The sequence below is a fragment of the Pelmatolapia mariae genome, linkage group LG7 (assembly GCF_036321145.2).
Source record: "Pelmatolapia mariae isolate MD_Pm_ZW linkage group LG7, Pm_UMD_F_2, whole genome shotgun sequence".
In the NCBI taxonomy this organism is placed as follows: domain Eukaryota; kingdom Metazoa; phylum Chordata; class Actinopteri; order Cichliformes; family Cichlidae; genus Pelmatolapia; species Pelmatolapia mariae.
The window spans coordinates 3,694,037-3,710,000 of NC_086233.1; the positions used below are offsets into that span (position 1 = coordinate 3,694,037).

General features: G+C 40.0%; 1 protein-coding gene across 1 annotated transcript in view; it reads left to right on the plus strand.

The window, feature by feature from the left end:
- LOC134630376 (voltage-dependent calcium channel subunit alpha-2/delta-4-like) overlaps positions 1-15,964 on the plus strand; it is a 77,085-nt gene that overhangs the window by 47,832 nt on the left and 13,289 nt on the right. Inside the window, exons 28-31 of the mRNA XM_063477596.1 lie at positions 3,765-3,826; positions 7,627-7,641; positions 7,765-7,809; positions 7,916-7,978. Coding sequence (XP_063333666.1) covers positions 3,765-3,826; positions 7,627-7,641; positions 7,765-7,809; positions 7,916-7,978 — 185 coding nt within the window. The remainder of the gene's footprint in view (positions 1-3,764; positions 3,827-7,626; positions 7,642-7,764; positions 7,810-7,915; positions 7,979-15,964) is intronic.

Sequence of the window (15,964 nt, forward strand, 5' to 3'; positions counted from 1 at the left end):
AAATACTCTACAAGTTCTGTTCTAGTCTTTCCATTTCTGGCTGCCAAGAGAGTGTAAAGGGGCTTTTTATGCCTCTTACTCTGGAAACTAATAAGAGCAAAAATGAGGGTAAAATGGTGTCCAGACAGCTAATCAATGTGCTCACTATGGCACGCCTTAAAACTGAGCAGAACCACCAAATGAGCTGAAAACACTTTGTCAGGTCCAATGCTGCAAGAGACAGTTTCCACTTAGGTTTATACAGATATTTCTTGAGTTGTTAGGAAGCTCTTAGAGTACTTTATGCTGGGTATTTGTATTGAACGAGGTGAGAATGAATGAACAAACAATCTGTTCCTTTGAGGGAGGCAAATGCATTTCTTCCCAAAGGATGGACTAGTATCTTTCAGCTTGAAGACATCGAAAGCTCAAAGTTGAAAGATCTTTAATCAACCCAAACAAAACTGAGAGTCTCTGGATCACAAACTGCACAGTTCTCAGCAGCACAGCAGAACCAGGAGCAAAAATGTGGCTCAAAGTAAAAAGTTGGAGGTCAGTGTGTCAGAGATCGTTAATGATGAGCTGCGGTTCTGCATTAAAAGCACGGTGAGGTGCCTCATTGCCTCTGCACAGCCAATTAGTACTGAGTATTCTCTGTTCTTCAGAAACTAGACTAAAATTTAGTCTAAAGTGCACGAAACAATTAGTAAAAAAGTGGACATAAAGCAAAGGGAATCCTGCAGCAACCAAACGGACAAAAGTGTATTATTTTTTCTTCATACTGCAGCATCAGAGCAGAGTCTGCAGTCGGTGGAAGGCTCAATAACTAGCAGCTCGATAACAAGCAATGACCACAAATAAAAGGTTTTACGGCTGCTCGGCTTTTCCAATAATACCAGAACTCAAGAGGCTTGACGTGCCGCCTCGTATCTCTCATCTGTAGGCTGCAGACCAGCTGCCTGCGTGAAGAAGAGTTTTCATTATGAAAGTGACAAAAACAGTTTCAGATATTAAGTTGCTGTGAGGTGAAACGACTCCCACAGGTCCTGTAACGGGGAGGTTACCAAGTAATATACGGAGGGCGGAGATGCCAGGTCTGACTGGATGTTGGAGTCTTGCTTCAATTTTTGTCAATCTTGAACATCCTGATCAAAATCCAGTATCGACTGGGCTCATTTATCAGAATAAATAAGGGAGGGTTCAGGAAAACCTATCCAGCCCTAAATGTATCAAAAAGGAAAACTTTGATCTTAAGAGTAGAGAGGGTGTGTGTCTCCTGAAAGCAAGCTGGGAGCTGGCTCCATAGGAGAGGTGTCTGCCTCCCATTCTACTTTGAAATGTCCCGTGGTGGCACGAATGGTAACGAGATCATTCACTCTGACAGCAAAGCAGAAGTTGACACGATCATCAGAAGCTGAAGTTGATCCAGTTTTCTTTTCCTAATTTTCGATGTTGTTGTTTCGATTGATTTCCTTTGTTTCCCGTGTCCATCTGTTCCCATCAACTATAACGTGTTCCAAAAAGGTTTATCTTGGTGGCACAGGAGTTCCTCCTGTCCACCTTGTAAACACTCATTCATCACTGCTCATTAAAGGCCTTCAGCAGTGCCTCTCTCGGCGCCTCCGGTGAACTTCTGATCACCTTTTTTGTTGCAATGTTAGACTTAGTTTGAAATATCTTCACAATAACCCAGCATGTGAGCTTAAATCCATTCAGATCTGTGCACACTTACTGACTCTCATTTATGGTGACGGTAACATCTTCGAGTGTCCTTGTTGTTAGTTATAGAGCACTAAGAAGAATATTTTGGAGGCTGATAGTGTTTTTGTTCTAGTCTTATTCTCACTTTCCTTGTCCATTAGCTGTGTAATTGTTCTCATCCATCAAGCTTTTTCTTCTCACACAGCACATTTACCTTTGAAAAGGGTGGTGGTAATTAAAACATAGACCAAGAGTTTAAGACAGATGAAAGCAGCTTTTTAATTTTAGTTATCAGCTTTTACTTTCACCATAAAAATGACGACTCCTGGAAAAGTATTTAAAAAAAAATACCCTATAGTTAAAGCACTGAAAGAATGAAGGGTAAAGCAATATGAAATGTCCTGACTCACAAAAAGTAATTTTTCAAAAGAAGGGTTTAAAAGTGTTTTCATTGATGGCAGGGTTTGAAACTTTCATCTCTTCAGTCATAACAAAGGAACCCTTTCAGATCAGTTTGTACCAGTTTTAACCTCAAAACAAAAAGGAACGAGTCATCCTGGAGACTTGTGCTGAGAGAGGGGGCAGATCTGATTAATAACTTTAGGTTAGAAATCTCTAGGCTTAATTAATAATATTTGAAATCAATTCTGCAGGGAACAAACAATCAGCGCAGTGTCGTCCAAAATGCGTTCATTGCCTCATACTTTTAGATTAGCTGAAGGCCTTAGAGGGATGTTTTACTGATGCCAAAGAACAAGAAATTACCACAGACTACCTACAATTTAGCATGTGACATACACCATCTAAGGCTTTACCTGCTTTAGATGCTTTGGTTTGGTTCTACAGCGTGACAGAAATGCAAACATCAGCTTAAACAAGCTCAAAAGCAAACAAACACAAACTAAATTACATTGCATTATATGACTACTGTACTTATATGTACTTACAGGGATGGCTACAGTGTCCTGATCTTGTCAAACCAAGATCAGTGATTGGCTGTCAGGTTGGCAACTTTTTAACTCACTCACACTTCTGTAGGCTTCATTCACTGAACACAGCCAATCCAGTGTGAGCATGATCATCCTGAATGTTATATTATATCCGATGAAGGGGGGCCTGGAAACTGAAGGCTCTGCCTCCCATTCTACTTTTAAATACTCTAGGAACAACAAGTAAGCCTGCAGTGTGAGACTACAAGGTCATTAAGATAAGATGGGGCCTGATTTTTTTAAGCCCTTGTATGTGAGGAGCAGGATTTTGAATTCTGGATTTAACAGGAAGCCAATGAAGGGAAGCCAATACAGGAGAAATCTGCTCTCTCTTTCTAGTCCCTGTCAGGACTCTTGCTGCAGCATTTTGGATTAGCTGAAGGCTTTTCAGGGAGTTTTTAGGACAGCCTCATAATAATTAATTACATTAGTCCAGTCTAGAAGTAATAAATAAATGAAATAATTTTTCAGCATCACTCTGAGACAGGATGCTTCTAATTTTAGCAATACTGCAAAAATTAAAGAAAGCAGCCCCGCATATTTGTTTAATATACATGTTGAAAGATAAAGGATTCATTTAAACTATGAATCATGTAGAGCTACTCTAGAAAAACACTAGATGAATCTGCTTGGAGATACAGTTTGTACACACTAATTGAACCAATGTTATTCAGGCGAAGGTTTCAGCAAGTGGTCAACTGGGTTTTAGTGAAGTCTTTAGACACATCAGCCCAGATTTAACTTGACACGGATTCTCAGCAGAATATAAACTGTTCCCCATTCAACTTGCTCCTAAATGCTTGCTGTGTACTACAGTCTGATGCTCACAGTAATGAAGCTGCTACAGAGCATTACCGAGAGACGTGTCATTACCCAGCCTGCAGGGAGCACACACACCATCAGGCTCATCAGTGTTTACATCCCTTCATTGGCGTCAGGACACGACAGAGGTGAACCGAGGGTCGAATTGATTTCCTGTCCACCTCCCTTTCCTCCACAAACACAGCAAAATGTTCAGCGCCGCCTCTGCAGAGTCCATCTTACCCTGCGTCTGTCTTAATGCTGCGCGTGTCTCTGTGTGTTTTCTATTTTTAGCTGTCGGGCTGCAGATGTCCTTGGATTGGCTGGAAAAGCGGTTCTGGGCCATCGCCAAGCAGGTGACCACAGGACTCACTTTCACACAAACACACATTGTCTGATTTCTTTCATTTTGGGGGTCATTTCATTGACCTGTGTTTATTGTCTAGAGGTTGACAGGAAGTTTAAGTGACTTTTCCCTTAAAAAGTGGGCTGAAGCTGACTACAGAAACACAAACCAGTTAGTGGTGTTGGTGGAGACTGTGTTTTAAGTGTACCTTTATGGGCCATCACAGCCAAGCATTTGCTTACTGACCAAAACCTTTGAAATGTGTTTTTTTTCCTTATTTTGCAACCTTTGCTGTTTACATGTAGAGATTTTCTCTCACAATCTCTCAGTTAGGGATCACAATATGAATTTGTCAGAATAATGTGACAGGCAGCAGCATCCGTTCAAATCAAGCACTTTAAGTTACGAGTTAATTTCAAACCAAATGCAGGGTCCGCTTAGAGAGACCATCCACCTTGCAGTGGTTCTTCCGAGCAGAAATAGAAACTGCAACAGTTCAAGATAGTGGATTTGATGTCTGTCAGACTGCAGGATGACAAATGCCACACCGGGGCTGAGGATTTCTTAATATCAGAGATGGAACTTTCAAAATAAGAGCATGGAGGACAGCAGAGCGTATTGGAGGAGTGAAAAAGACAAAGAAAAAAGACACTAAAATCAGTTGCTAAATATATTTGAGTCTCATGCCAGCCCACATCCTACCACACATTTAACTGGTATATCTGATATACTCTAGTTGGTATATTTAGCTGCTTTATTTGTTGCACATGTACAACCCTCTTTGCAACCCACTTTTTGCTTTTGTTCGGTTTCTAAATAAAGGGTTAAGTGCTCTAGCTCTGTTTTTAATTTATATTTAACATAGCATTCTGACTTCGAATGGGCTTTGTATTTGACTTTTATTAATTAATTAAATATCTCTAAAAAAAAGAAAACAGTTGGCTTATGAAACTGGTATTTGTAAATTTGTGTATATGAGAAAGATGAACTGGAGCAACAAACTGCAAAGACTAAGGGCCCAGCAGCAACAACTCAAGCTGACGTTAACATTAGCTCAAAGGCTTTAATTGCCTTTTTTCTAAAATGGATAAAATATGCGGATGTATTTTAATTTCTTTGTTTCTTTCTTATTTCCTGCCCTGATTTGGTGAAATGAAACATGCACTTCCTGTTACAGAACTCTCATTCACACCATCATTTTCAATGGATGGAGCTGCTGGGATTTCAAAGACCACGGCACTAGTTTTCTGTCAAATTCTGCTAAATTGACCCTGAACACAGAGACTTCCTCAGCATGCACCTGGTGGGAGTCTGGCATTGATCAGATATTGATGTTACAGCACTGATAACTTCATTGCAGAATAGAATTGAAGAGTAACCGATTCACAGTTGTGTTACTTTTCTATGTCCTCTGATATAAAAACTAAGATCTGACTGAATATACAGTATTAGAGGACAAACAGAGGCTTGTTTTTAGCATCCTAATTCCCTGCTGAACTGTATTCTGGCTGTGACCTTGTACAAACTGTCTGCTGTTGCAGGTTTGATCTGAAACAGTGCAGACTTTTGAGAATATTTTAAGCCAGAGGTGCTAAAATGTAAATAAGCTATCAAGCCATCCAAGTTTTATATCTCCGCCCCCTGTGGGATCATAAACGTCTTCGTGGTGGAGATGCAGCTTCGTCTGCAGTTGGGCCAGAGTCTTCCAGGTAGTTAACAAGCAGCACCAAATGTCACCAAGTTTCCAACGACACAGAAGAGATTCTTGCTTGTGACTGTTCAGTTATAATCCTCCAGATTCAGAGGTCATTTTTTCAATTTTCCTTTTTGTTCATTAGAGAGCAGAAATCATTAAGTGTAGGCGATAAGTCTCTCAGACCTTTCATTAAGATTAAAGCAAAATGTGCATATAGAATAAAGTCAATAAGATCAGAAGCAAGTGGATTTCATTCTTAATAATACATCAGAAATGGATTGTGCTCTTTAGTTTGTCCTGTTGGGTCATTTAGTCTAAAGAGGTCCCATTTTTGCTCATTTCCTTCTCCATGTGTCTCTTCTTGGACTTATTTCTGTGCAAAAGCTTAATATCAGAAAGTGGGTGATGTTGGTACTACAGCAGACCACCAAGCTGATCGTAAATCACGTCTGTTTATCCCAACACAAAACAGAGTGTTGATTTCTTTTCAAGAAAGACCCTTAAGTAAATTATAACAATGAGCTTTGGTTGTAATGAACTGTGGTGCAGATGATCCCTCAGATAGTTGAACCAAACAAGAGATGAAGGTCCAACTCCAGTCTGGCCCTCCAACCTCTCTCTGAGGCGTGAAAAGGACTGAACATTAAATGTTTCAAAGCAACTAGCATTGTGGAAATGGGCTGTAAAGCGCTCCAACACCAAGTCTGCTTCTTGCCAACCACACTCTGAAGGTGCTGCAGCCTTATCATGTAAAATATCGAGGAAACTCTGAACACTTTCAATTTCTGTGTGATTAGTTCAGGATTGTGACAGAAGTAAATAAAAGTGGCTTTCTTTTCAACTTTATTATTCATCTGGTTTCGGACTGTATTTATCCTGTAGTTTTGAGAAAATCATCACAAAAAATTGACCTGACAGCACCTGGCATGGTAAGGAATAGTGTCTCCAAACTTTAAGCAGAGGAACAGGAGCTACATGAGATAACAGGACCAAATCCCAGCCACACATTACCTAATAGTTAATGGTTTTGATCTTGATCGTCTCTGTAATAGATGTAAGAAGGTGCTAATTACAAAACCTTTTTCCCCATCTGATAAAGAGAAGGAAAGATTGCTGCTGTATTTCTACCTAGTGACTCCAAGCAGAGGTATTTTTGTCATGGACTGGAACGACTGCAGAGCAGAAGAAGAGCCTCTTATAATTTAGGAAACAGACTTTAGTTTTTGTCCCCCTGATGTTTAGGATCTAATAGAAGCAAACTGAGCTCTGCGGTTTTCCTTCCTGCTGTGTAATAAGCTGAAAATTGGCTACAAACTTTTGATCCTGTTGAAAAAGTTGTCCCCAGAAGGCCGGCTGGTATTACACTCTCTCCGCAGGTCTTTGACCTTGCGAACATCCCCCCCTGCAGTTAAGTGAAGCAGAAGCAGAGCTGCAGATGTCCCGTGGAGGTTGATGGTGTAGATAATGTTATTAATAGGAGCTGACAGCTGTGACGGGCTGGATTAATGTATTTACAGGATAGCTTCAGTGCCGACACTAACTCATCCGACCGACTCAACACATTTACATTCTCTTGCAGCTGATTTACAGTTTCTGAGCTTCGTAACGTGTCATTCCCTTTCAGTAAAAACCTCTCAGCCTCGGTGGAGTTTAAAGTTTGGGGATTAGAGGTTCTCGCCTTCAAAACAGGATGTAAAAGTATGCCTTCTTGCATTTTTATAACAGAAAATTGATCCTGGCGAGTGGAAACTGAAGCTGTCGGTGCTCTTAAACCAAATGATGGTGTGTGACCTAAAATAAAACCACATTTTATGCAAGTAGATGCTCTTTGTGACAGTTTAAGCAGATTAAAGGGATCATTTAAGGAAGCTCGATTCAAAAATCTGAATTTAAAAACTGCAGCAGCGTGAGGGTGAAAGCTGCTATCATCTGTCCTCACCTGCATCTTATAAATTTTCTGTGTTTATCACAGAAGCTGATTCACAGCCGAGCTTTAGTTTTCTGCAGGATGCCAACATAAGTGTTGCTTAATGTTTCTTATTATCTCTAATTTGTTATAATAATTACATTTTAATTTATGCATCACTCTTTTCACTGTCTGTTTCATCTTGCAGCCCAACGACACAGATGTAAGTAAACATTAATTATATTAATTATGTTGTTTTTACTGTTTTATTACTTTCCATAAAAAGAAGCATTCAGACTAAATTCTCTCAAATCTCCACACTTTCCTTTTCTTTCCCTTCCTCCAGTGTTCAAACATTGAAGGTGTGTGTCCTCTCAGCTGTGACAGTGCTGTAAGTACACAGCAGTTGTTTCTTTTTTGTTGCTCATCACCAAAAATCATCCTCTGTGTTAGAAGATCCTAAAGAGACCAGTTTCTTTCTGCTTCTTCCTGTTCAGGATCTGAGCTGTTACCTGGTCGACAACAACGGCTTTGTCACGCTGTCCAAAGAGAGGAGCGAGGTAAGATCCACCACTCTTTACCACTATGCTTTTGGGGCAGTTCATTTTAAAGGGACACTTCACCTCTGAATCAAATCTCTGTATTCTTCCTCTGGCCCTTTGGACTATTTATCCATCTGGATCATTTTGTTCTGGAGCTATCAGTCTGCTTTGTGATGCTCAAAGTCCACCAAAGAAATACACAGACTAAAACGTCAGCAGCAGAAACTATAATCCAAATAAAATAAACCTTCTTGTGAGGAATTTCATGGATCGAACTTTTCTCTGTCTGCTATCTCAACCAAACTTTACATCCTTTCACAAAGTCACATCCACACTTCAGTTTACTTTAGCAGAAAAAGATGGAAAATATCAAATGACCGCATCAGTTCCCTGTTTTCTAAATGACTGTTACACATTGTTTGGATATATAAAAAATGTTGGTGGGTATTTTGAAGTCAGAATTTTTGTCTGCTTAAAATTTAAAGTTAAAACCCAGCAACTGTATCTGTGCCCTTGCCTACAGTTTTAGATCTGCACTGCAGAGTCATTTTGGCCTGCGATGATTTCGAGCAGTGACTTTATAACAGCAGGGATGAGTTGACAAACATCTGAGGATGCACTGTCACTCTCTCCTATAGACTGTATGCTTTCACAATTACGTTTGGAGCACGAGTACTCTCTCTCTCTCTCTCTCTCTCTCAGTAATAGTGCCTACCTGCTTCTCAACACGTAGCATTAGACAAATTGTCCGGGTTAACAGACAGTTAAAGGGAAGGTGAAAGACAGGACGCTGGGGGCAGCTAAATGCTGCATTGCCTGAGAAGCCTGAGTTGTGTACTATATTCAGTATAGTATAGTGTTAGTTTGTTTGTTTTTTAACCTCCTAAGACCCAAGCTCTTTCATGGCATGCATTTTTAATTTTTCTTTGCTATTTGGGCTGATTGGGACCTAAAGAATGTAAAAACAAAGAATTACAAGATTTGTTTTTTACCTAATTTTTGTTTTTGAGAAAAATGTGATGTCCATATATGTGGACGCCAGGTCCTAGGAGGTAAAATACCACCAAATCACAACATTTGCTCCAAGGCACTTTATACTTTAAGGTAAAGACCCTACAGTAATACAGAGAAAACCCCAATAATGCCCCCCCTGTGAGCAAGTGCTTGGCAACAGTGGGAAGGAAAAACTCCTTTTTAACAGGAAGGAAACTCCAGCAGACAGCTTGGAGGTTTGGGGAGGAAGATGAGTATGTGAAAAAAGTATCAAAAAGTATCTTTACACCGAATTTATCGAGGCTGTAAATATGTTGTGTATTTGGTATAAGAGTATTTGAAATAATCCCCAAGGACATTTTTTGAAACAGATTTTTGTTGGTTTGCTTGTTTGTTTGTTTGTTCTAAACCTTGTTTCCTATCTTGTTTTTCTAATGTTGACTTTAAATCCTGTTGTTGTGTATGAAGGGAAAATATGAAAAAGAAACAAGGCTCTGGCTCTTCAAGGGGTTTCTTGCTGTTAAATGGGAGTTTTTCCTTCCCACTGTCACCAAGTGCTTGCTAATATTGAGTCGTTTGATTGTTGGAGTTTCTCTCTATTTTTGTAGTGTCTTTATTTTACAATACAAAGCACCTTGAGGTGACCATTATTATAGATTTGGAGTTATATAAATAAAATTGAATTGAACTGATCAAGAAAAACTAGGTTTTGAATCCTCTGTTTAACCTGCTTGGAGTCGGGAAGTTGTATTTATTTTTTATTTTTTAATTAAAAAATGCGATCATTGTCGTGGATGTGTTGTCCGTCTGTCAGACCTGCAGTCAGAGTCAGGAGGTGATTTCTCAGTTTTGTGGCAGCTCTCTGGACCATTTAATGTGCTCATAAACAACATCTGGACGCCTCACAGGATTTGAGGACAGTTTGGGTCTTAATCTGTGTGCGTGTGTGATGCATTAACAGTAAACATCACAGCTGCTGCGCCTGCCTCCTTCGTCTGACCTACTGTGAAGCAGGATAGATCTGACTTCACCAGGCTGAGATCACACTTGTGTTTACGTGTGGGTTTAAGTCCATCACATCTCTTCTCAGAGAAAAGCCCTGCAAGTAGAATTTTCTTGCAAACAAGGAAAACTTACTTACTTCCCTGAAGCATGCTCGCTGTGTTTTCTCTGTCCTAAGTCATTAAAACTCACAGGGGCACAAACCTCCACTTCCATCAAGGCCAGTGTTAAAGTAAGTGGGAAAAACTCTTGCATCAGCCCTTTATGGTTGCACCATGAGTGCGCACTTGCATCATCACAAACTTCCAGAAGAGGAACAGTAAGCCACTCACACAGCACATATTTACAGTATTGATGAAAAACATTAGAGGAAAAGAGAGGGTTGGAAATTGTGCTTCATGTTTCTCAAATGAGAATGACTGCAATCTTTGCCTTGAGTGATTGTGCTGCAGATATTTCAGCTCCAGTTGTGTTTTAAGGACAACAATTTAATTAAACACAAAGGATTTATTTTTTAATGTTGACAGTTTAGTTTTAGAAGGAAGTTTTGCCACTCGACAGGCCTAAGGGCAGTCATTTTAATACATCTGTCTAAATCAGTGGGGATTCTTAACTTATGTATGGAATTGCTTTTCAAATCTGATATTTTTTAAACTGCATCAAGACTTTTGAGTTTGTCCTAAAATAAGTTTTAAAAGTTTTTTTTTTTTTCCCACAAGCCACAAGACTTGGCGGCATCATGGCGTCATTAATGGTACAACCCAGAGTGCTAATGCAATCGGCATCTCTACTAATCCCACAAGAAAACATAGCAGTCACTCTGCTAATTCACACAAAGAATGCAGCAAATTAAGAAATGCAAAAAATAAAGAGTAGATTAGTCTGCAACCACACAGCTGAAAGTCTCATGAACCTCTGCAGTGTTACTGCATCAGCACAGCTGCCTTTTTTAGCTTTTTCAAAATTACTCCACAGATTGATGGCAGAGCCAGACAGCGGACATTTATTATATTTTTTATATAGTTTTTTGTTGTGTTTCAGTTTTAAAATCTGTAGCAGTATTTTTTCCATTAATATTTATTTATATAACAGAACCAAAACATTAGAACTCTTACATAATGATGTGATGTGGTAATTTGCAGACCTCATCTTGGTGCAACTTCATTACAGCTTGGAAAATCTGGTGGTTGCTCGTTGATTGCAATGAATTTTTGTTGTTATAAACTGATTGCAAGTAGTTGCAATGCCCAGAAGTTGAATGTGCAGCAGCCTCAACCTCTGGGTGATCACTTTTAATCAATCAGCAATTTCACAGGTTGAGGGCAATAACCTTTCTTCAGACAATCACAGTCCAGCTCAAACTGACTGCAATCAGTCTCAGATAGATTGGCAACAAATAATTGCTGTGTTAATTATAAATGCAAACATATTGACACGACTTGTTTGTGTTGTGTCTCTTTGCAACTGGGGGTTTCATTCTGGTTGTATTTTGGTTATACAGTATTGTGTGAAACGTATGTCTGTGAAGGTTCTCGGTCATCCAGGACATCGTAGTCTAAGGAGCTTGGAAAGAAAAGCGTCTGGACTCTTTTAATTTTCTTGAAGACGTTTCATCCGAGAAGCTTCAGGTCTAAGAGCAAATGGTGGCAAGTCCCAGATTTTTAAGCCCCATGGGAGTGTCCTCCAAGGGGGTCATGTACCCCCTATTGATACTCTATCCTAATCACAAGAGCCAAGGTGTGAAAATGGGTGTGGGTCACAATCAGCCAAGGTTTCAGGTGAGCCCACTGGGCCATTTCCTGAGGTCAAATGGCCCAAGATGTGAGTGGGCATTACTGTTAAGCCACTCCTCATTTCTTTATATTTTGCTGGGAAAATGGGAACTAGGTATTAGGTGTATTGCTCCCTGAAATAGTGACCGGTTTGGGCAGCATGGTTGGTAGCCCTGTTACCTCACAGTAAGAAGGTCCTGGGTGCAAATCCATCACCTGGCTGAAGCCTTTCTGTTTGGAGTTTGCATGTTCTCCACATGTCTGTGTTGGTTTTCTCTAGGTACTCCTGCTTCCTCCTCGGAGAGTTATTGCTTAAGACCATTTCAAAAATGTACCAAGAAGTCTGGCTCCTTGGAAGCAAAATATAAAGAAATGAGGGGCAAGACTTTTGCACAGTACTGTATTGCTATGTGAAAGTGAGGTTTTAAAACTTGTTTAGAAAGAACAAGAAGCTGAGCCTCACTCCTGAAAAACAACCCCACATCATAACCTCCTCCATGAAAATGTACACTTGGCACAGTGCAGTCAGATAAGTTTCGTTCTCCTAGCAACCACCAAACCCAGACTCGTCCATCGGATTGCCAAATGGAGAAGCATGACTCTTCACTCCAGAGAACACTGTTTTACATCACTGCATCCAACACTTTGCATTGCACTTGGTGATGTATGGCTTGGATGCAGCTGCTCAGCCATGGTAAGGTATTCCATAAAGCTCTATCCACACTATTCTTAAACTAATCTCATAAAGTTTGGAGGGCTGTAGTGACTGGCTCTGCAGAAAGTTGGCGACCGCTGAGCACTATACACTTCAGCACCACTTTGTTGTAATACCACTAACAGTTGACTGTGAAATATTTAGCATCAAGGAAATTTCCCAGCTGAACTCGTTGCACAGGTGGCATCCTATCACGGTACCACCCTGGAATTCAATGACAGCAACCAGTTCTTCCATAAATGTTTGTAGAAGAAGTCTGCCTAGGTACTTGATTTTAAAAACCTGTGGCCATGGAAGATATTGGAACACCTGAATTTAATTATTTGGAGTGAGTCAATACTTTTGGCAATATAGTGTATGTCACCATAAGGTGATGTCATCCAGTAAAGAAATGTGAGGACTGCGAGTTTGCTGTCCATCTGACAGCTGCTCATTAACTCTGGATTAACCCAGCCTGTTAAGAGCCACATTACTGAGGATTAATCCTGAACCTACCAAACTTCCATACATGCACAAACTCAGCATATACACACTCTGGTACAGAGCGGCCATGTTCCAATCCCACATCTGCTGCTTCGCTTAAAGTATTTCAGCTTTTTAACTTGCCTCCAATACAGCTGTACATTGGCACGCCTGATGTTTGTGTTACATGACAGTCTTAGTGATCTTAAGGCCAGAAGATCCTTACTTAATGTATGCTGACCTTCTGGCTGCCAGAAGCACTTTGAGTTTGAGGTTACAGGGGACGAAATTTTCTATGTGTGCTTCAATAAGAGAAATAATTTAAGGTTACCTTTAGCGCCTTGACTTAAATGAGATCAGTCAGCTTGCAGTGTCTTTGGATCACTTCAGTAACTTAGTCAGCAGTCCAACTGATGTTAAAAGGATTTCATAACCTATGTTTATTTAGTCTCTACTCCAAACAAGCTTCACCCTAGCTCCCTCTTTAGAAACACCAGTCCTCAGATTAGTCTTATTAAGTTTAAGACATTTAAACTCATTTTCACAAATTCAAGTCATAAAATTGATTTTTTTTCATTAAATATTTCTATTTTAAAAATTACATTAATTAATGTATAAACTGAAAGGTGACACTTTAAGTAATCACCAGACCCTGTGAGTCCCTGCTGCAAGACATTCCCTACTGATAAATTCAAACGAACCATATTTCAATAATAAAAACCCAATCCAGCCTTCAGCTTTTCCCCTAATTTCTCAATATTCACTCAAAATACCCAAATATTTGTAAGATTATACTCTTGAACATAAAATCTATTTAAAGGGTATGAAAACCTGAGATCTAAGATCTGGGAGTGATTTGTGGAAAACAACATAAATTTGGTTTAGTCAGCATTGCGTAGATATGTCTGTGTAGGTTCTCAGTCATCCTGAACATGTTAGTCTAAAGCACAGGTGGGGAACTCCAGACCTTGAGGGCCGGTGTCCTGCAGGTTTTAGATGTGTCCTTGATCCAACACAGCTGATTTAAATGGCTAAATTACCTCCTCAACATGTCTTGAAGTTCTCCAGAAGCCTGGTAATGAACTAATCATTTCATTCAGGTGTGTTGACCCAGGGTGAGATCTAAAACCTGCAGGACACCGGCCCTCGAGGCCTGGACTTCGACACCCCTGGAAAGGCTTGAAAAAAGAAGGCGACTGGATGTCTTTAGGTTTGGAAAGATGTTACATTTCTCATTTAAAAGGCTTCAGAAGTCCAGACACCTTCTTTTTTCAAGCTCTTAAGATTACCATTAAGAACCCATTTTAAATATCAAAATAATACCCTCAGCTGCTGAAAGGCAACTTGTAGCTCCTCAGCAGTTTAATTCAGAGAAGAGCCAACTAAGCAACGTGTGGTGTCATCAGCATAAAGGTGCTCTTTTTATCTGTAGGCATATTATTTCCTATTTTATTAATAAAAAAAAATTAAATGGGGCCTAAAATTAAGCCTTGGGCACTCTATTTAAAATCTTCAGGAAACTTGATTTAAATACATCTGTACAAAAGCCAAAGTGAGTTACTTTATCTTAAATTATCAAAATTAATTTCTTCAAACTGGCCATGAACAATCTGTAGGCAAGGGATGAGAGTTTTAGGGCTGCTTCTAATGTTTCATGTTTCAGCAGTCTGTAGTTGTGTAGCAGTTGCATTGCATTTCTATTCACCATGTATGAACACATATCTGATTTCATAAATGGTGTCCGGGGGACAGGAAATGGGAAGTCTTGACCCAGATATCTGTGACTGACGTAGCCACCGTGAGATCACGATTGGTCAGTGAAGTCTCTTAATGAAGCAAGATGTCTACAAATAGAGCCTGTAATCTCACAGACGTAAGTCTTGTTGCAGCCAGAGTAGTCGGCCACTGCTGGTCATTAGAAAGAATGCAGATTTAATGCCTTCTCCACCTTGGCTGCACTTTTCAGACCTGAACGGTGTGTCACTCCCTTATACTATCTTTATAAAGCCTGTACAAAGAATAAAGGTAGTATCGCAGTCATGCTGCAGGAGATCTATGAAAGCAAAATGGAGGTGCAGAGCGAGTGTGAGGGCAGAAGCATGTGCCTTGTTGTTTAATTCTAAACCTCTAAAAATGGTTATATCACACAGCCCTATGATGTTTGGATTCAGATAGGACAGTGATGGAGAAATTGTCTTGTTATGTTTATTAAAGTTAGGCTAATTATTACATCATTCTATTTGTGTTTAATGCCCTCTGTATATGTATATGTGTGTATTTGTATTATACTGTTCTACATTCCTGTCCAGGAAGTGCAGATGGAAGCTGACTACTAGCTAAACATGAGATTAATGTTTTTGTGGATTGTCCCTCACAAAAAGAACGGAACTAAAACACATAATGAACAAGTGCCCATGGAGGTGAGAAGCTTTTAGGTTGAACTGTTGCAAATGCAATGCCACTGGATGTTTTTGTTCAACTGGTGCAATATCTGATGAGTAGCAGTGAGATATTTGCTGTTAAATGAAAACTAGACGTTCTTGTAGAGCCGTGTTCAAGTATGATTAAAAGGAGAAACATCAGCTACATGCAGCAGCAAAATATTCTGTAACCCTAAAGCCAGAATCAGCTCATTCTTCATTATTTGCATGCCTCCTGCATTCCCAGTGGTCTTACTAAGCAGATATTATGATGAAGCACTTCCTCAATGTTTTGCTGAGCTCTGGGATTTGCAGGAAGTTTGCGGAAACGCCCCGAATCCACCCCGATGCCGAAGCCGCTGTGGTGTGAAGGTGTAGCCTGTAGTGCATTGCAGGGCATGGTAAATATTTAATCAGCAGAGAAATTAAGTCAGTGCTGACTATAAGAAATGGGTCAGCAAGAGAAGGTGTAGTGAGCAGGGTGACAAAGCAAAACAGAAGGCTTGTTTTGGGTGGTGCTGGCCATGTGTGGAGGAAACGTCCGAGCGATGATCAATGATCCTGTCTGAGAACCTGCTGTGAGAGTACAGTGTTCAACCTCAGGGCTGAAAGCAGGTTAGACTGAAAAGTACAACTGTAA